The sequence below is a fragment of the Solenopsis invicta genome, chromosome 2 (assembly GCF_016802725.1).
Source record: "Solenopsis invicta isolate M01_SB chromosome 2, UNIL_Sinv_3.0, whole genome shotgun sequence".
NCBI lineage: Eukaryota > Metazoa > Arthropoda > Insecta > Hymenoptera > Formicidae > Solenopsis > Solenopsis invicta.
This window is the reverse complement of record NC_052665.1, coordinates 13368032-13390694: the sequence shown is the minus strand read 5'-3', so window position 1 is coordinate 13390694 and position 22663 is coordinate 13368032. Positions and strand designations below refer to the sequence as shown.

At 29.2% G+C, this 22663-nt stretch overlaps 2 protein-coding genes across 11 annotated transcripts in view; one reads left to right on the top strand and one right to left on the bottom strand.

Annotated features, from left to right (window-relative positions):
• The window catches only part of LOC105207562 (agrin), a 731430-nt gene that overhangs the window by 464632 nt on the left and 244135 nt on the right, over window positions 1–22663 (top strand). The gene's annotated exons all lie outside the window — the stretch shown is intronic.
• LOC113003119 lies at window positions 18084–19844 on the bottom strand. The gene is made up of 3 exons (XM_039458595.1): window positions 18657–19844; window positions 18419–18505; window positions 18084–18356 (listed from the first exon to the last, which is right to left on the bottom strand). The coding sequence occupies exons 1-3, from the start codon at window positions 19710–19712 to the stop codon at window positions 18252–18254; spliced, it is 1248 nt and encodes a 415-aa protein (XP_039314529.1). The 5' UTR covers window positions 19713–19844; the 3' UTR covers window positions 18084–18251.

Here is a 22663-nt window from a genome sequence, read left to right as displayed (position 1 = left end):
TATACAAATTTAAAATATTTCTAGCATATATACAACTTAAAACAAAATCATAATTTGATATGTTGAAAGTTGAGAAACTAAATGTTTTTAATATTAAAAAGGTAAAATATGGAACATCTTTAATAAGTTCAAAGTAACATTTTTCAGAATATATTTATTATTTCTTAAACGATGCATTTAAACAAATAACACATTGATATATTTAAGAAATGTGATAATTGAAATATATTAATGTAACATGATTTGTAATATACATATATTTGCGTGTGCACAAGTTTTTTTCTTATTGTTTTACAGAGTGTTATTGTTTTACATGTAAAAGTATCTCTGTAAAATCACGAAACATCGCATGATTGTGTTATAACAATGACATAAAAAAGTATTTTTAATATCTAAAAATCCATTTTTACTTGGCTATATATCTTTTGTAATTATTTTATATAACATTGAATGCTGTTTTTTTATCACAAGAATGAGACATATGTAAGAATTGTACTAAGATCACTAAGTACGTGGTAATATTATTTATTATCTGAAAATAAAACAAAAAATGTACACAACAGATGTTTTATTTATTAAAATAAATAATTATAATTGATTACTTACCACTGCAAAAAGCTTCGCATCCATAGTGAGACCTTTTGCTGAAAAAATATTTTCTCGATGCAGTAATTGTAAAGAAAATATCTGCAACTGCAATATCAAATCACTAAGTAATTAAGAGCAGAAATGAAAAAAATACAATTGATAAATATAATTTTATAAATTTAATGTATGAAATCGTCTTAGTATACGGGCTATTTTCAGACGATTACAGAGATAAAATTACATTCTTACCTCATTTTTTATTTGCTCATCATTCGTGCTATTAAGTAGATCATGAACGGTGGTTTTGATTTTTTGAGCTTGTTTCTTACCAGTTTCGCAGGCCCACACAAGAAACGATATTTTTATAATGTAATATGCTATTGTCGTTGAAAGCGCGACGAGAAAATGCACATTAGTAATATTTATGAATATTCCATCTTGCCAGTAAACTAAATAGGCATACGCTTCACAAGTGATAGCACAAAATGACATGACTACTGTAGCAAGGAGTTGTACACTGAAGATTATGTTCAACCTTTCGACCGTGTCGCTAACCATCAGATGCTGCTTCTCTAGAGTCTTTAATCTCTTAAGTGAAAATTGATTTCTCTGTAGGCGACAAATCAAGTCTGAGCTATGTGATTTTGTATCACTTATCATTAGCCTTTGCATGTGTGCTAGATTGTCATTAATATTTTTGAAACATGCTTTTAATACACAAACACAATTTATGTACAACATATGCATCTGAAACTGCAGCAGAGTCAAGTATATAGTGCTTCCTGTGATTATGACAAGCACGCAGGTTACTTCATACATATAATTTTTAGGAAAATATATGCACATTTGCATAACTAAGAAGATAAAACCCAGAGTGTCTTTGAAGTGGATGAATCTGGACATTTTTTTATATGATTCCGAGGATAGTTTCGAAGAAATCTCCATTATAGTCTGTATTAAGCACATTCGTGGACCGCTCAAGACATGCGTGATGATAATTGTGAAACAACTCATCGTACAGTAACCAATAGCCTCAAGACTTTTTATCTTTCCCATATCTTTCATTTTAGTAATGATAAGACCATAAATGATTAACAAATCAAGAACACAGCAAACGCAGACAATCATAGTCGATATGATGTAATGCGGTTTTGAAGATACAAATGTTGAACCGTTGAGCTTGTATGGAAATATACCGAGAATACGAGAAATGGTGAAACAGGGATACATTAATGATTGGAAGTCCGTAGCAGAAAACAGCCACCATCTTTTTCGCATTTTGCCCTTTACATATTGTTGGATTCTCGATCTACACATGATTAGCAGAAGTGCAAGAAAAACACTTTACCGCAACATAATTTACAGCCTACATTATTATTTATATACACTTTGGAATTAATACAGATATGATTTGAAATGTAATCTTTAACTCTTTGTATTTAAGCATGTAAACTGATATGACCTTACAAGTTATCTATACTCGATGAATTCAAGTTCAAAACTGCATGCAAATGCTGAGTCAAGTAGATAAAACTAATGTTAGTCATGAAGTAACCATGACATTCTTCGTTCGTTTATTATTCTTGGAATAAATTGCAACATATATGCTGTGTAAGTGTTGTAATTGTAATTAATAATATAGAATGATCATACAAAAAAACATTTAACATTTATGGTAAATAGTACACATTGTATTGAGTAGAAAATTAAAAAAAAGTATAGATCGAAAATTCCATTGTTTCTTAGATATGAACAATTTTGTAGCTTAGTATCATAATTTATTGGTTTCTACGTGTTGCATGCGACATAAAAATTTATCTCAGTGGCTATATGCCGAAAAAGCAGTTTTGCAATTGTTATAAAATTCTTTAATATGATTGATTTATACATTCAGGTCCTGTAAGACAAGAACAAATCATATTAAAGAATCTTACAATAGTTGCAAAACTGTTTTTTTCTCTAAACGCAGCCGTAATTATCAAATTGCAATCAAATGCATTTTGAATGTTTGTTTAACTTTTTTATATATCTCATCTGTATTGATATCCAGTACAAAAATTCACATTTTAAGGATAGCAAAAGAAAAACCCGGAAGCAGTAAGATTATCTGATATCATAGCAGTTCTCTTCTTCTCTGAAAAATACTTTATAAGCAGTTACTCTATCCGTATCATGTCCCATGAATGCAATACGTAGAAAGTAATGAGTTATTTAAGCAATATTTTTGAAATTAATTTACTTTTACATATTATTATATTTATTATGCATATTTAAATTTATAAAATATTACAATTAAATTTCCAATAAAATTTTAACATATATATGGAATAAGATTTCTAAAATATGTATCTCTATACATATATGTGTATGTGCATGTATTCAAATACAAATATAAAATATTAAGTGATTACGTTTGACATCGATAAAAAATAATTTGTTGTGTAACATTGAAGTACTTTCAATAACTCATTTGTGTTTTGTTTAATTATATATGTTAATCTTCCAATTAGTTTACTTCTGTCATACCGTTTGCCGTATTTTTCTCACAAGAATGAGACATGTTCACAAATTGAAACATTATTATTACGTGCATGGCGATGCTACCTGTTATCTGAAAAGAAAATTGAAAACATAATCAATTAATTATGTACGTTCTAATTATTAATTTTATTAATAAATTACTAGCTATTAACAAATAAAGCGTATAAAATTAATTACTCACTTGGGCAAGAAACTTCGCATCCATATTAAGACTTTTCGCGCTAAATATATTATTGCAATGAAGTATTTGCAAGGAAAACAGTTGTAACTGTAATTGCAAAAGCATTAATGATTGAAAAATATAATTATAAATCTTATAAGTTTGACGTAACAAAAATCACTTTGATACATGAGACATATGAATGCAGTTTAAAAGAAATAAGAAAAAAATAGATAAATATTTTATTACCTCATTCTTTATTTGCTCATCGTTGGTGCTGTTAAACACATCGTGAATGGAAGTGTTAATTTTTTCGGCTTGATTTTTCCCCGTCTCGCAGGCCCACACTATTAGTCCTATTTTTATAATAAAGTATATTATATGAGAGAGAAAAAAGACATGATATGATACAGCCCCTGGAGTGCTCATTGACTTGAAATGTCGCCATCCTAATATGTAGAAGTACAGATTGAAAGTGGTACCGGTGAAGGTCACGATAATTGTAGCAAGAAGCTGCATACAGAAGGTCATGTTTAGCATCTGTACTGCACCGCTGATCATCAAATGTTGTTTCTGCAGAACTTTAAGCTCCATAATCAGGAATAGATTTTTCTGCTTATGATAGATCAATCTAGAGACATGTGATTCATTGTTCGCAATGCGTTTTCGCATATTTGCTAGATTGTCATTGATTTCTTCAAAGCACGTCTTTAATATACAAACGCAATTCATATACATCATATTTATCTCAAATAACACTAGAGTGATATAAGTGACATTTAAAGAATTTATATATCCGACATAAGGTATCCATATGGGTACAATTAAACAAAAACTGATGATATCCTTAGCATGGATCAATTTAGATAACTTCTTATATGATTCTGAGGATAATCTTGAAGAGATCTTCAATATAGCTTGGAGCAAGCGTATTCGCGAACTATTTAGAACAAACGTGGCAATTATTATAAAATTGCTAAACACGAGAAAGCAGCTATTCATAACAATTGCGGGATACTTTATCATATTATATTCTTCAATAATGCAAATTCTGCACCATATCATCATGTACAACTTTTCCAATGTGTAAATATTGCAAACGCAGATAGCAACAATCGATAGAACGTAGTATGGTTTTGAAACTTTGAAAGTCGGAGCGTTGACCTCATATGGAAATATACCGAGAATACGACAGAGGATGAAGCAAGGATACATCAGAGATTGAAAGTCCTCGGCCCGAAACAATCGCCATTCTTTCTTTCGTTTTTTTTCGAGTTTTCCTTGAAAATTTGATGACAAATTGAACATAGTCAATGATTTGTCACAAAAAACAGTATCATAGATAACAATTTACGAATTATTAATTACGTTATTAATACATTTTGATATAAATATGAGTGTGACCGAGAGGGCTTTGTCGATGTACACTCGACGAATTTAATTTCTAAACTGCGAATAATTTCTCGCTTCTGTAATGAGTCAAAATTAAAAGAAGACTTTGTTAGGTGTGACGTAACCATGGCATTTTTCAATCAACAATTATTACCTTTATAAGAAAAATGTACAACTACTGTGACATATAATTTATTTTTTATGCACACATAAAACAAGAAAAGGCAATACTTCTGTCTCCTTCTGAAGCACTAAGTTTCGAAAAAGCATTTGATGATTACCTATTTCCTAATGTCTGTTTGTTTTCAAGGCTTATATTTACATTTTGCATAAAATACATGATCTTTATCAAGCGATTTCGATTCAATGTATATGCGTGTGTTATATATTAAAAATTGTTACATGCATATGTTATACTTAATATAAATTATTTTTCGAAAAGAAAATAAGTATTTTAACACGTGTAAAAATTGACGTAATAATAATTTATTAACAATGACATAAAATTAAAATATTTAAATACACAGTTTATATGACTATATATCTTTTTTAATTAAATTGTGTAATTGATTGTTGTCTTTTAGTCGCAGGAATGTGACATGTTTAAGAATTGTATCAAGATAACTAGGTACGTAGCAATGTTACTCACTATCTAAAAGCAAAAGTTAGAAGCATAAGTAATATACATTTTATTATTAAAATTAGAGCAAAGAACTAATTACTTACTGTTGCGAGAAGCATTACATCCACATTGAAAACTTTTGCCGAAAATGTATTTTCGCAATGTAGTATTTGTAAAGAAAATTGATGCAACTGCAATGATCGCGAAACAGTTAAATGCAGAAACAAAAAAGTAGAACTGATAATTCAAGTATCATACAATTCAGTAAAATCAATGTTTAAAATAATCGTATTGTATCATGTTGTAACATATTATACATTTTCAGAGAAGTATATACATGAAATTTCTACCTCGTTTTTTATTTGCTCATCATTCGTGCTGTTAAATAGATCATGAATAGTCGTGACAATCTTTCGCGCCTGATTTTTACCGGTTTCGCAAGCCCACACAAGTAGCGTTATTTTAAAAATATTAAATCCCGTGGACGTTAAAAGCATATCAAAAGAATTTTTATCTAAGCTAAAAAATACTCCATTATGCCAGCGCACTACAAAGAAATACAGTTCAAAAGTGATTTCCACAAAGATGATGATTATAATGGCAACAAGTTGCGGACTGAAGATTACATTCAACATTTGCACTGTGTCACTAATTATCAGATGTCTCTTCTGTAGAATCTTGAGTTCTATTAGCAAAAATTGATTTCTCTGCTCATGGCAGATAACCTTAGGAATATATGGTTTTGTATCATTTTCTATATGACTTTTTATACACTCCAGATTGTCATTAATACTTTTGAAACAAGCTTTTAATACACAAACACAATTTACGTACAGCATATTTATTTGAAATATCAGCAAAGCGGAGTGTAATGTAAACACTATGGTCGGGACAGTCATCTGAGACATCCAATTTTTAAAATAATATATCCACAATTGCGTGACTAATAAAATAGTGCCAAAGATATCCTTGACATGGATTAATCTGGATAACTTTTGATACGAGTCTGAAGATAATTTTGAAGAGATCTTCAAAATAGTCTGTAGCAAGCGCATTCGCTGACCGCTCAAGATGTGCGTAGTCGTCGTAATAATACCGCTGAATATGTAATAATTGATACTTCGAATCTTTCTGGGCAGAGTTTTAAAGTGGTATTCAGTAAACAAATTATAAATAAATAACAAGTTAAAAATGCAGCAAAAACTGATAAACACAGTCGATATTATGTAGTATGGTTTTGAAGCGACAAAGGTTGAAACGTTGAGCTTGTACGGAAATATTCCAATAATGTAGCAAAAGAAGAAAGATGGAAGCATCAAAGATTGAAAATCCGTGGCATGGAACAGCCACCATTTTTTTCGCATATTACTTTTGACGTGTACTTGCATTCTTGAACTGATACACATAAAATAATGAAAAAGTTAAAATGTTATTAATCAACTTTTCAATATAGTTGTAATTGCGACAACTTGTACAAATATAATTTTTGAGCCCGTCTCTTAGTAACAATTGTATAAATTAATACGGACTCACTACATTCTACACTCGAGTTTAATTTTAAAACTAGAAGCAAATGTTACGCCATACAGAAATATATAACCGAAGAAGTCGTTTATTAATCGCGAATCCATCATAGTTCTTCGATTAATGTTTATTACTTTATGGATGGATTGTATAAAAAAGTGATGTATTATTGTTGTGACATGTAACTGCTAATATATATGTGCACACATTAAACAGAAAGCGTAGAAAGCACATTGTGCAACATTCACATAAATCATTGATCTAAGGCAGCATCTACACAATGCATTCGTTACAATATTACGAATTAAGAAAAGAGAATACATTACTTTTTTTCTCTGATTGTTCCATCGCAACATCGTAATACCATAACGACTGCATCGTAGACATTTCTTAAATAATTCTAAGATATAAGAGCAATTAGCTCTTAAGAATAACTATTTTTCCACAATTTCTAAATATTATTTTTTTAAAATATTTTTACAACATTTTAAATTACAGCGCGTTCGATAATCAAGATGTTCTTAAAAATTTATTCTTGAATGTGCGTACATCAATAAATGAACAAAATATGAAAAGTTGATGATAAAAAATAATAGATTGATATAATTGCATCATCGATAAATAAATACGATATCGGATTATCGAGAAACGCTTTCAAATAACACAACAAATAAATTTATTTATCCATATCATAGCTATTAACATATATTGCATATTTTCTTCTACAACATTTCATTATATTACATATATTTAAATGCCTCTACTTAAGTATAAAACATGACGTAATAATAATTTATTAACAATGATAAAAACATTAAATTATGTAAATACACTTTTTATATGATTATATACCTCTTTTAATTAGATTGTGTAATTGATTGTTGTTTTTTAATCGCAAGAATGCGACATATTTAAGAACTGTATCAAGATTACTAGATACAAAGAAATATTACTCACTATCTAAAATCAAAATAAAAAATGTAAGTAGTACACGTTTTATTATTAATTAAAGCAAATAACTGATTACTTACAGCAGTGAGAAACATCGCATCAACAGTAAAACCTTTTGCCGAAAATTTATTTTTGCGATGTAGTATTTGTAAAGAAAACTGATGTAACTGCAATGATTGCGAAACAGTTAAATGCAGAAACAAAAAAATACACTGATAAATACAATTTAGTAAAGTCAATTTTTAAAATAATTGTATTGTGTGTGTCTCAACATATTACATATTTTCAGAAAGGTATATAGATGAAATTTCTACCTCGTTTTTTATTTGTTCATCATTCGTGCTATTAAATAGATCATGAATAGTCGTACCGATCTCTCGCGCTTGATTTTTACCGGTTTCGCAAACCCACACAAGTAGCATCATTTTAAAAATATTAAATCCCGTGGAAAATAAAAGAACATCAAGAAAATGTGTATCTAAATTAAGAAATACTCCATTTTGCCAACGCACTACACAGAAATACAGTTCAAAAGTGATTTCGAAGAAGGTCGTGACTGTACCCGCAAGGAGTAGCGGACTAAAAATTGCATTCAACATTTGCACTGCGTCACTGATCATTAGATGTCTCTTCTGTAAAATCTTTAGTTCTATTATCAAAAATTGATTTCTCTGCACGTGGGAAATAAACTTGGGGATACATGATTTGGTGTCACTTTTTATATGCTTTTTTATATGCATCAGATCATCGTTAATATTTTTGAAACAAGCTTTTAACACACAAACACAATTTATGTACAGCATTTTCATCTGAAATGTCAGCCAAGCGATGTATGTTGTAAACACTATGATTGGAACAGTCATGTCAGACGTCATATTTTTGGAAAAAAATATGCACAATTGCACGACTAAAAAGATAGTACCAAAGATGTCCTTGACATGAATCAATCTGGACAACTTTTGATACGAGTCCGATGATAATTTTGAGGAGATCTCCAAAATAGTCTGTAGTAAGCGCATTCGTGGACCGCTCAAGATGTGCGTGGAGATTGCAATAATACCGGTGGATGTGTAATAATTGATATCTTGAATAACTCTAGCCAGATCTTTAAAGTTGTATTGAGAAAAGATATCATGAATAAGTAACAAGTTAAAAATGCAGCAAAAGCAGATAATCACGGTCGATATTACGTAGTATGGTTTTGAAGCTACGAAGGTTGAAACGTTGAGTTTATACGGAAATATTCCGATAATGTAGCAAAAGAAGAATGAGGGTAGCATCAAGGATTGGAAGTCCGTGGCATGGAACAGCCACCATTTTTTTCGCATTTTACTTTTAGCGTGTACTTGCATTCTTGAACCGGTACACATAATGAAAAAGTTAAATGTTATTAATCAATTTTTCAATATATTTATAATTGCGACAACTTATTGTTTAAATATAATATAATTTCCAAGTCCGTCTTTTAGTAACAATTGTATAAACTGATACGGACTTTCCACGCTCTACACTCGAGCTTAATTTTGAAACTACAAGCAAATGTTGCGCTAAGCAAAAATATAACTGAAGAAATCGTTTGTTCGTGAAGTAATCATAATTCTCTGATAAGCGTTTATTACTTTTGATAGGTTATATAAAGAAATGATGTATTATTGTTATGACATGTAACTCGCTAATATATACGTGCACACATTAAATAGAAAGCATACTGTGCAACATTCACATAAATCATTGATCTAAGGCAGCGTTTACAACGCAATCGCTATAATGTTACTAGTTTAATAAAAGAATATAGTTTTTTTCTTTAATTGTTCCATCGCAACATTGTAACACCACAACAACTGCATTGCAGATATTTCTTAAATAATTCTAAGATAAAATAGAACAATGTGTATGTGTGTACTTCATATCTTCTAACATAAAATTTTAAAAATTATTGATTACGTATATTTTCATATATATAAAATTATATATATAAATACTAAATTATGTTAATTTATTGATATTTACTTAATATTTAGTTTTTATTACTGAGAAACTATTATAGATAAAAATTATTTAAAATTATATTATAAAAAATATTTTTTTAAATATGTGTCTTATAATATCTTTCAAAATTTAACTTAATATAGAATACTTAAACAAATAATATGTTAAATTTTGATTTCTAATTAAACATATGTATGGAATAAGATTTTCATATGTTTTATTATAATTTGTGCAATATATGCATATATACATATATTGTATATATTAGAATATAAATATAAAATATCATGTAAAGTAATTATGTACTTATAATAAAAGAAAATAATAATAATACACTTTATAATACAAGATATAGAAATAAGATTTTTAATATGCTAAAAAATTATTTACTTAATAATTATATTTTTGTCTAACGTCTTTTTTCACAAAATTAGTTCTATATCATTTGTCGTCTTCTTTTCACAAGAATAAGACAGACGCATAAATTGGAGTAGTATTAATACGTATGTGGCGATGCTACCCACTATCTATAAAAACCAAATTTTTTAATAATTATAAAGTAAACTTACACTGCGTTTTGTATATAATATAATTAAAAACAAGATAAACCCATATACAATATAAAATTTTAAAAATAGGCAAAATATGCATATTTTATTTATTATTTATTTTATTATTAAATTGTGATATAAGAAATGAAAGCATATTAATTACTTACTCCAGCGAGAAGCTTCGCATCCATAGTAAAGCCCTTTGCACTAAATATGTTATTGCAATGAAACATTTGCAAAGAAAATAGTTGTAACTGCAATAATGAAATTATTAAATTTAAAATTAAGAAATGCAATTATTTATCCGATAATTTTGGTGTAACAAAATTATTTTGATATGCATATTAATATAATTTAAAAGAAATTTTAGAAGAAAGATTAATATTTCGATGTAATACCTCATCTTTGATTTCCTCATCGGTGGCGATGTTAAACATATCATAAATAGAAATGCTGATTTGCTTAGCCTGATTTTTGCCCGTTTCGCAGGCCCATACTATCAATGTTACTTTTACAAAGTTGAACGTTATTGATGCGAGAAAATACGTGTGATATAATATTCTGAAAGTGTTTCTTAACGAGCTTATATCGTGCCACTTTAATATATAATAGTATAAAGTGACCGTAGTATCAAAAAAGATCAGAAATACTGTAGCAACAAGATGCAAACTGAATATCATATTTAGCATTTGTACTGTATCGCTGATCGCGAGATGTTCCTTCTGTAGAGTCTTGATCTCCATTATCAGAAATGAATTGCTCTGCTCGTTGTAAATCAGTCTACAGCCATTTGAATCGCGAGTGGTCATAATTTCTCGCATGTGCGTCAGATTGTCGTTAATTCTTTTAAAACAAGCCTTTAAAACACAAACGCAATTCATGTACAACATATCCATTTGAAATATCACTAAAACAATGTACATTTGAAACATGTGATTTATATTCAAATTAACGGCGAATATCAACATGACCCCAAGTAAAATAAAAGAGCCAATGATGTCCTTAGCGTAGATTAGTCTGGATAACCTTTTGTATGATTCTTGGGGCAATCTTGAAGAAATCTTCAATATAATCTGTAGCAAGCGCATTCGTGAACCGCATAGCACATATGTGATGGTCATTATGAAACTGCCAAACCCAAACAAGCAGTCATCTCCAAGTGTTATGGGTAAAATATTCATATCAACTTTTCCAAAAATCGAAGAACCATATAGTGCTATCAGTGCGTAAATATCACAAACGCAGATTATAGCAGTCGACAGAATGTAGCGTGGTTTTGAAATCTCGATCATTGAAGCGTTGATCTTATACGGAAATATACCGATAATACGGCAAAACATGAAACAAGGATACATCAAAGATTGAAAGTCCTTGGCGTAGAAGAGTCGCCGTCTTTTTACCTTTCGTTTGCTTTTTGGTCCTCCGTGGAAATTCGATGATAAATCAAACATGATCAGAGATATATCACAAGAAAAAAAGAGAAAGAAAACGAGAAATTTTAAATTACAATCAACAACATATAAATTCTTAATCACAAATTATTGATACATCTTGATACTAATATAAAATTGTGACCACTTTTTTCTATACGAAGTCTTTATGTACTACATTTGTCTTTTCACATACGTAACTCGTTATGATCTCATTACTGTTGGCGTGCACTCAACGAATTTAGTTTCAAAACTACGAATAATTTCTATCTTCTGTAATGAGAAAAAATTGAAAGGAGACTTTGCTAGACGTGACCATAGCATTTTTCGATCGGAAATTGTTATCTTTGTATGAAAAAATAATATGTGACATATGACTCGTCAAATTATATGTGCACTGATGGCACAATAATTTGTGATATTCTACGCCTATCTCTGTTAATTGTTAGCTTTCAAAAAATTGTTCGTAATTACGTATGTATTTTTTGTCACTATTTTTAAATTTAGTATTTTGCACAAAATATTTAACATTTTATACCTTTGTGTTAATATCTGTGATTGTATTTAGATATACTTTTTTATATATAATATGTATTATTATTAATGTATTAAATTTATATATAAAATATCTTTTTCTATATTTTAATATTGAACTTTTATATTTTAAATTTGTACATTTATAGTTTATAATTTCCAAATGAATCTTTGACTTTGTTTGTTGACGATTTTTTAGTACACGACGAACACAGAGAAAAAGAACTACTACAAATTATAGCATTGACAAAGACAGTATACAGAATATATATTTCCACATACAGTCAAAATACACATAAATGAGAACTAAATACAGATATATATACACCGGAATACAAATATAAAATATCAAATACATCATATTAATAAAAAAAGTAATATACAAAATACAATATACAAAAATATAATATTTTTTATATTTAAAAAATCATTTACTTAATTATATTTTTTCTTCTAACTTCTTTCAAAAAATTATTTCCGTAAAATTGTATGTTTCTTTCTCACAAGAAGACATTTGCTTAAATTGGAACAGTATTAATACGTATGTGGCAATGCTACCCACGATCTAAAAGCAAAATAAAAAAAAAACGGTTAAAACTTATGATTACAATTAATTAAAGCATATCAATCTTACCTTAGCGAGAAACTTTGCATCTAAGGTAAAACCTTTCGTGTTAAATGTGTTATTGCAATGAGGTATTTGCAAGGAAAATAATTGTAACTGCAATAGTAAAATGATTACATTTACGATGGAAAAATATAATTATAAGTCCGATAGATTTCATTTTACAAAAGTTATTTTGACATACTAAATACTTTAACACAATTTAATAAAAGAAGCTTAAGAGTTTAATTTTCTATTGTAATACCTCATTTTTGATTTGCTCATCGGTGATGTTATTAAATGTATCGTGAACAGAAGTGCTAATTTGCAGAGCTTGATTCTTGCTAGTCTCGCAAGCCCATATTATCAATACTATTTTTATAAAGTTAAATATCATTATTAAGATAATAATTATTATGAGACATAACACTCCTATGAAATTATCGGTGAATAAGTTAACAACATGCCAGTTTAATATGTATTCGTATATATTGGTTGTGATATCGAAGAAAGTCAGGATTATTGTGGCAATGAGCTGCAAACTGAAGATCAAATTTAGCATTTGTATTGTACCGCTGATCATCAGATGTTCCTTTTTTAGAGCATTAAGCTCCATTATCAAAAATGGATGTCTCTGCTCTAGATGTCCTGATGTAAAGTTATATGAATCGCAGTTCGCCAAAATTTTACGCATGTGCACTAGATCGTCATTGATTCTTTCAAAGCACGCCTTTAATACACAAACGCAATTCATATACAACATGTCCATCTGAAATATCACTAAAGTGATGTACATTTGAAAGAAGAGATTTATTTGTAACGACAAGCCGGATATTAACACAAATCCAAATAGAATTAAAAAACCTATGACATCCTTAGCGTGGATTAGTTTAGATATCTTCTGATAAGATTTTACAGGCAGTCTTGAAGAGATTTTCGATATAATCTGTAGCAAGCGCATTCGCGGTCCGCATAGAATGAATGTTACAGTCATTATGAAACCGCCAAATCCAAAACAGCAGTCATTCGTAAAAGTCCGGGGCAAATATATCATGTTGATGTTTTCAAAAGTGGAAGAATCATATAGTAATATTACTACGTAAATATCACAAACGCAGGTCACGATAGCTGACAGAATATAGTGTGGTTTTGAAATCTCGAAGGTTGATGCGTTGATCTTATACGGAAATATACCAAGAATATGGCAAAACGTGAAGCAAGGATACATCAAGGATTGAAAGTCCTTGGCGCGGAACAGTTGCCGCCTTTTTTCTCTTCGTTTGCTTTTGGATTTTCCATGGAAATTTGATGACAAATTGTACATGATCGAGTATATGTCACGGATAAGAGAACAAGAAAAATTAAATTATTAGAGTCAACAACACATAAATTTTTAATCTTGTTATTGATAAATATGACTTTGATAACTTCTTTTTATGTATAGCCTTTGTTCACTGCATTTGTACACGCATAAACTACTATAGACTATTTGTCGTCAACATACACTCGACGAATTGAAGTTTAAAACTACGTATAATTGGTATCTCGAATAAGGAGACTAAATGGATATTTTGTTGTGCATTATGTAACCATGGTACATTCTTCGATCGACAACTGTCACTCTATATGGAAAAATAATAAAAATAATTGTTGTAACATATGACTTATCAAATCATATATGTATACACATATGGAATAAGAAACGGCGATACTCTGCGCTAATGGTTATTTCTTTATTCACTACCTATTCGTGAAATAATTTTGAAAACAATATTTTTTCAGAATGTATTTATTACATCTCAAACGTTATATTTGAATAAATACAATATTGAAGTTTTATTTATGTAATATGACTATTTTACATATAATACATATGTTCATATCTACTATAGTTTTTATACTCTTTGCATACAATTAAAAGTGTTTCTATACAGGTGTAAAATATCGCGTAATTAAATTATATTAACTATAATGAAAAAACACTTTTTAATATTTAAAAACATTTTTTATTTGATTTTTTTCTTAATCAGATTTTGTAAGATTGTGTAACATTGACTGCTGTTTTTCCATCGCAAACATGTGATACGTTTAAAAATTGTATTAAGATTAATATATATGTGGTGACGTTACCCACTATCTGAAAACAAAATTAAACTGATAAACGATTCATATTTATTTAACAAAAGCATCTGATGCATTACTTACCGCAGTCAGAAGCGTTGCGTCCATAGTAAGACACTTTAAGGAAAATATATTTTTGCGGTGCAGTATTTGTAAGGAAAATAGCTGTAACTGCAACAGTGTATTGAAACAAAATTGTTAAATAAAAGATTGTTTAATAGAAACGTATAATTATAAATCTAAGAAATTAATATATTAAAAATGATAGGATATAATTAGATAAATATACATAAATTAAATTGTAGATATTTTAACCTACTTCGTATTTTATTTGTTTATCCTTGGTGCAGTTAAACACATCGTGAACGGTGGTACCGATTTCTAAAGCTTGAATCTTGTTGGTTTCGCAGGCCCATATCATCAATGTTATTTTTATAATAAAGAACGTTAAAACTATGACGAAGTACGAATAATAATAATGCTTTTCCGTAATGACTACGAACACATTTTCTTTCCACTGTAATATGTAGAAGTACACGTTAAATGTAACCTCAATGAAAGCCATGGTTATAGTAGCTAAAAGTTGCAAGTTAAAGATTATGTTTAGCATCTGCACTGTATCGCTGACCATCAAATGCCACTTCTTCAGGACCTTGAGTTTCATCAACAGGAATAGATTTCTCTGCTTGTGATAGATCAGGCTGAAGAAATGAAGCTTGTTATTCACGGCAGATAGATTTGCCAAATTCTCATTTATTTCCTTAAAACAGGCCTTCAATACGCAAACACAATTCATGTACATCATGTCCATTTGAAATACCAATAAGGTGATGTAAATTATGAACAATTTTAACAACGGATTAAGTTCCACTTTGTTAAAATATACCATGGCGATCACAATTATAAAAGAGAAACCAGTAATATCTTTTGTGTGGATCAGCCAGGATAACTTTCGAAATGATTCCGAGGGCAGTATCGACGAGATGTTCAATATAGTCTGGAGCAAACGCATTCGTGGGCCACTCAAAATGTACGTAATAATTGCTGTTAGAACGCCGAGAGCGCTATTGAAGGTACGCTCAAGAGCCCTGGGTACACTTTTCATGTCAACGGTTCCAGAAACTATGATCTCATACATCATTATGAAATACAACAGTTCGCAAATACAGCAAATGCAGATAATAAAGGTCCATAAAATGAAGAGCGGTTTGTAAAGCTCAAAAGTCGAAGCATTGATCTTATACGGAAACATTCCGAAAATGCGACAGATGGTGAAGCAGGGACACATCAAAGATTGAAAATCCGTGGCGTAAAATAATCGCCACCTTATCTGTAGTTTGTCCTTAACTCGTCTTAGAAACTTGCGCGAAAAATTGAGCATTATCTTTCAATTATTATATAAAGCCTCAATCTAAGCCATTGAATGATTGACAGGCTAGAAATTAATATCAATGTACTTGCCACTTTGCTAGTAATAGTACGAATATGATCTGCTAATGTACTTCTTTTCTAAATATAATTTTTAATTTTATCTTTTTGCAGCTAAATGCTTTTTACGTTGTGTATTCCGATATGTACTTCTGTTTGTCGATTTACACTTGGCGAGTGTAAATTTAAAACTGTGAACATACGCTGCATCGAATAGCGAGACTTAGAAATTCTTTGTTAGGCATAAAATAACCATAAAGCTTTTACCATTTGTCACTCTTAGAATGCAATACACTATATAACATAATGTTGTATTATTATTGACGTATCAGCAATACGTCAACTTTTATATGCATACACAAAAGAAATTCACAATATCCGTAGAATAGCAACTTGTAAAAATCAATAACGATTAATTCTATTTTTCGTATAGTGCATATGTTATGGGAGGATTTTAATTATTGTAGGATGTTCTCTGTACTTTATTTTCGATATTTAATTTTTAACTCTTTATACTTTTTTTATGATTTTTATTATAAAAAAAATATTCTTTAACAATTTTACTTCAATCAAAATATGTTGTCATCGATATTTCTTTTATAGCCACTACGCAATTCGTTATAATTACAAATTGTTCCCTTAAACTTATTAAAATGTAATAAGCTAAACTTAATTCATTTTTACAATATAGTGTACTAAAATATTATTAAATTGCGTTGTGCGTACTTTGAAAAATGATACTGATGCGAAAGCATATGTGTAACAAATGTAATTTTAATAAATTGGAATTAGATGATAGAGTAATGCCATTACATTGATTAGGATTAATCTAACTACTTATCTGGATTAAAACTGATCGATGTATTCTCCTTGATAAAATTTTTAACAGGTCGTAATTTATAGGCTACACACAGGGGACGGCTAATCTTTTTTATTTCAGCTGCAATAAAAGAAAGGGGTGGCGAAATGTATGAATGTTATTACGATAATTCATCGATCACATTATACTGCAATGAAATTTAATCGTCGTGGCGTCGTTAATAAATGAAGTACAAAAAATTATTTAACACGCTGTTGTCTAAAATTAATTTTAATTATAGAATATATTTTAAATATATTTTTTTACACCATAAATACTGAGAAAAATAAAAATAAAATAGATCTGAATTAATTTATTAGATGAGATTAATTAGACGTACAAAAGTATTGCTATCAAAAATTATAGTATTGATTTATTATACTAGTAAGACATTATACATATATAGATTATATACGTGCATTAAAGGATTACTTTTATTATTATTTTACGTAATTTATTTAGTTTAATAATATTTATTAGTAATTAGTATTTAGCAATATATATTAGGAATTAATATAAATTTAGTAATAAATGTTACTAAACATTTTTTGATTGTCACAGAACAATATATTCATTGAAAAACATTTTAAAATACTAATTATATAATTTCTTACACATTACAAAATAAATTCAAAATTATAGTTAATTAGTTTATCAACATAAATATTTAATAAATCTTACTTTAATATTTAACAGATCTTAATACAGTGTCAATGAGATTATTTAACGAATCTAAAACGATATTTTTTATAAACATATTTATTGTATTTGATACACAAAGTTGATATACATAAACATAATTATAATTAATTATATCAAAGGTTTATTTTCGCAACTAAATGTTAATACATAAGGTTGTTTTGTTTGTATATACACATATACATATACACGCAGTGCAAAAATATATAACGTTTAGTATTTAAAAATATGTTTCCTTATTTGATTATGAATCTTCTTTTAAACAAGTATTGTTCCATTGGTTGAAAAATTTTTATTACAAACGTGATCGGCAACCATGAATTGTATTAAAATTAATAGATATGTAGTGACATTACACACTATCTGAAATTTAAATCGTATAAATAAGTAATAGATATTGTTTATTACAATAAATAATTACTCACCGCAACTAGAAGCGTTGAATCTATTATAAGACCCTTGGCGGAGAATGTATTTTCGCGATGCAGTACTTGCAAGGAAAACATCTTCAACTGCAAGATGACAAATTATAAGATATAATAAAACAAATAGAACTAGGATTACTAACTGCACTAAATTTTAATGTATCTGAATTCTTATTAATACACAAGGTATCTTCACAAAAACATCTAAATCAAACCTTTTTTTTTTTATTTAGTCTACCTCATCTTTGATTTGTTTATCGATGGTGCTGTTGAGTATTTCGTGAATGGTGATACCAATTTTTAGAGCCTGATCTCTGCCTGTATCACAAGCCCACGCAATCAACGTTATTTTGATACAATAATATAATACAGACGTTACCAATAACGTGTTATACAAGCTGTAATCTACATTCATTATTATCTTGCCGATTTTCCAATGCATTATATAGAAATACAGATAGAAAGTGATACAGCAAAAAGTCATAACTATGCTAGCGAGAACCTGTAAACTGAAAATCGTATTCAACATTTGCACTGTGTCGCTGACCACTACATGTTGCTTTTTCAAAACTTTGAGCTCCATTAGTAAAAATGGATTTCCATGCTCATGATTATTTGTGTGTCTCGGAAGACGCGGCTTGTCATTTGCCACAAGCTCCCGTAAATTTGTCAGATTATCATTGATTCCCTTAAAACAAGCCTTTAATACGCAAACACAATTCATGTGTAGCATATCCATTTGATGTATTAGTAGGAGACCGTACTGCACAAAAAACTTATCAAAATTATTGAAGTCCATTATGGAATTATAACATGACACTTGTCCGACTAGAAGAAAGAAACCAAAAATATCTTTAGCGTGGATCATTCTAGACATTTTTTTATACGAAACAGAGGGCAGTTTCAAAGAGGCCTCCATTATAGTCTGGAATAAGTGCATTCGAGGCCCGCTTAAAATATACGTAACAATCGCAATAAAACCGCCGAGTATATAAAAACAGTTGCGTGCGAGAATGCTTGGTACGTGTGACATGTTTTTACTAAAGTTAATCTCATACAGTGCTTCCAGTTCGTAAATACAGAGAGCGCAAATAATAACGGTCGGAAAAATGTAATGTCGTTTCGAAGTTTCAAAAGTCAAAGCGTTGATTTTGTACGGAAATATTCCGAGAATGCGACAAATGGTAAAGCAGGGATACATCAGCGACTGAAAGTCCGTAGCATGGAACAGATGCCATTTCTTCCACACTTTACACTTGATGCGTCTTTGAAGTTCCAATAATGAATTAATCATTATCGGCAGAATTACAACCTTTATGTTATTTATCCTTAAATTTTAGCATTAATATAAGCTTTAGTGAGAGATTCCTTTTGCGTGTAATCTTTAAGTTTATTTATTATGGTATGAACTTTTCGATCTACACTCGGCGAGTTTCAGTTTAAAACTGCAAGCGGGTGTTGGATCGAAATAACACTGAAGAGGTTAATTGTTACTCATAAAGTAACCATGGTGCTCTTCGACCAGTAATTATCACACCTTCGAGGTGTGTAAAGTAATTCTTAGAATTATTTCTTCCTTGCAGTGTTTTTTTCATTGCACTAACTAAAAGTTATTAGATGATAAAAAAATATATATAATAAAATAAAATCACAAATATTAAATGTAAATCAAAATATTAAAACATATTAAATATTAATAATATGAAGAAGAAAATTATTCTAATGCAGTGGACAAAAATAAGAAATATTTTTGCTGATGCACAGAAGCATGATCGAAACAGCAGTTTAATGAGAATTAATTACATAATGAGAGTACAAAATAACATTTTTATAAATACATTACTTTTAAAAGTTATATATAAGCAAGAGAGTAAAAAAATTATAAATTTATTTTTACAACTAAACGTTTTAAATGCATCATATGAAATTTTATCCATACCTTTACGTATGTACACATATTCTTATAACGTTAAAAAAACGGGAGTATCTTAACAAATATTTGAAAATATATCTTTATCATTAATCATATACCACTTTTTAATTAAATCTTTTGTGTAACATTTGCTACTTTTCCGTTGCAATAATACGTAGCAATGAAGAATTGTATCAAGATTACTAAATATGTTGTTATGTTAGTCATTATCTAAAATTAAAATGTATTATTAAAATAAACAATACCATTTAATTAATTAAGAAGCAAATAATTGCTAACTTACGGCAACAAGAAGAGTAACATCCACAATGAGACCTTTTGCAGAAAACGTATTTTTACTGTTCAATATTTGCAAAGAAAACATCTGCAGCTGCAACACATGAGATTATAATATAGTTAAACACAGAATTGTAAAATTATTAAAACTATTTGATTTAAAAAAAAATTTCTTTATAATAATAATAATCAGAATATCTTTACACAAATATAAAAAAAAATAAAAATTTTTGTTTAATTACCTTGTTCCTAATCTGCTTATTTGAAGTGTTGTTAAGTAAATCATGAACAGTATTGCCAATTTTCATGGCTACGTCTTTGCCAGTGTCACAGGCCCATATCATTAATGCTATTTTTATAGAGTAATACGCCATAATCATTATTGCAGACACATCAAAAAGTACGTGGCCCAGATATGTTAACATGCCAATTTTCCAATGCTTTATGTAGAAGTACAAATAGAAAGTGAGACCGGAAAATGTCATAACTATGGTAGCGAGGAGCTGTAGACTAAAAGTCGTGTTTAGCATCTGCACTGTGTCACTGACCGCCAGATGATGCTTCTTCAAACCCTTGAGCTCCATTAAAAAAAATGTATTTCTATACTTGAAAGATATCCGCCTCAGATGATACCGCTCATTGTTCACGATATGCCGCCGCAAATTTATTAAATTATCATCGATTCTTTTAAAACATTCTTTTAATATACAAACACAATTCATATATAGCATATCCATTTGAAACACCAACAGAAGAAGATACGGTTTGGCAGCTTTGTGCCAGTTATCAGAATTCATCTTGGAATAACAGAACACTGCTAACATAACCAGAAAGAAGGAACCTTAGGCAAGTTTAGAAATTTAATTGTTTTAGCAAGGTTAATCTTGTAGAGTATCACTAGTTCATAAATACAAAGTACACAAAAAATTATGGTTGATAGAACGTAACGCTGTTTGGAAATCTCGAAGATCGAACCGTTAATTTTGTAAGGAAATATTCCAAGAATGCTGCAGAAAGCAAAGCAAGGATACATCAGTGATTGACAATCCTTAGCACGGAACAACTGCCATTTTTTCCACATTTTGCACTTGATGCGTTTTTGAACTTTTACTAATTGATCATTATTGGGGAAGTAAGTGTATAATAGTCTATATTATTAGCAATTTTACACTGCCCAAATTGTTAATTATTACATTTTCACGTTAATATGAGTTTTACTATGAAAGTTTCTTTCTATCTGCAGCGTTTAAGTTTATTGTGATTTGATATGATTTTTTGATCTACACTCGCAAAGTTTAGTTTAAAACTGCAAGCGGTTGCTCTAGATCGAAATAATATATTAACTTAAAAAGTCAATTGTTTGTCATAAAGAAACCATGCTCTTCGATCGGCAAATATTACTCTAGAAAAACTACGTTAATATAATATAAAGTAATATATTTTTATAGCATGTAGCTCATTAAATTATATGTGTAGCATTATAATAATACATGCATGCCTGTATATTAATTCGTAAAACAAAAATTAAGACTCTAGAGACACAAAGTTAGTGAGATAAAAAAGCCAATAAGAGCCAACGCAAATTTTCAGTGTAACAATACGAATCTGTATTAATTATCAACAAGAATTAACAAGTCTTGAGACTGTCGCAGCGGATATATCCAATTTTAATCATTTTTTGACGAAGTGACACTGACCGATTATTATTATTAATAACCTTTAAATTTGAGCTTTTTTAAAATTCTTTATTGGGATTTACATAATTTGGAATTAAACGAAAATATTTAAGGCTCTCTACTTTGTTTAAACGGTGAAACGGACTTGAGACACGTAACTTAACAGCAGGACAAAAACCGAATGGCTTTACACGTATGAATTTAATCTTAGGCCTTTATCGCCTTAAAAAATTGATTATTTTTTTTATATATTCTTATTGCTATTTTTTATTGTATTATAGAAGCTAAAAGATTGTCAGAGAAGGAAAATTAATTTATAAATATTTTATTTTTATATGCTGTAATATGTAACGATATCTT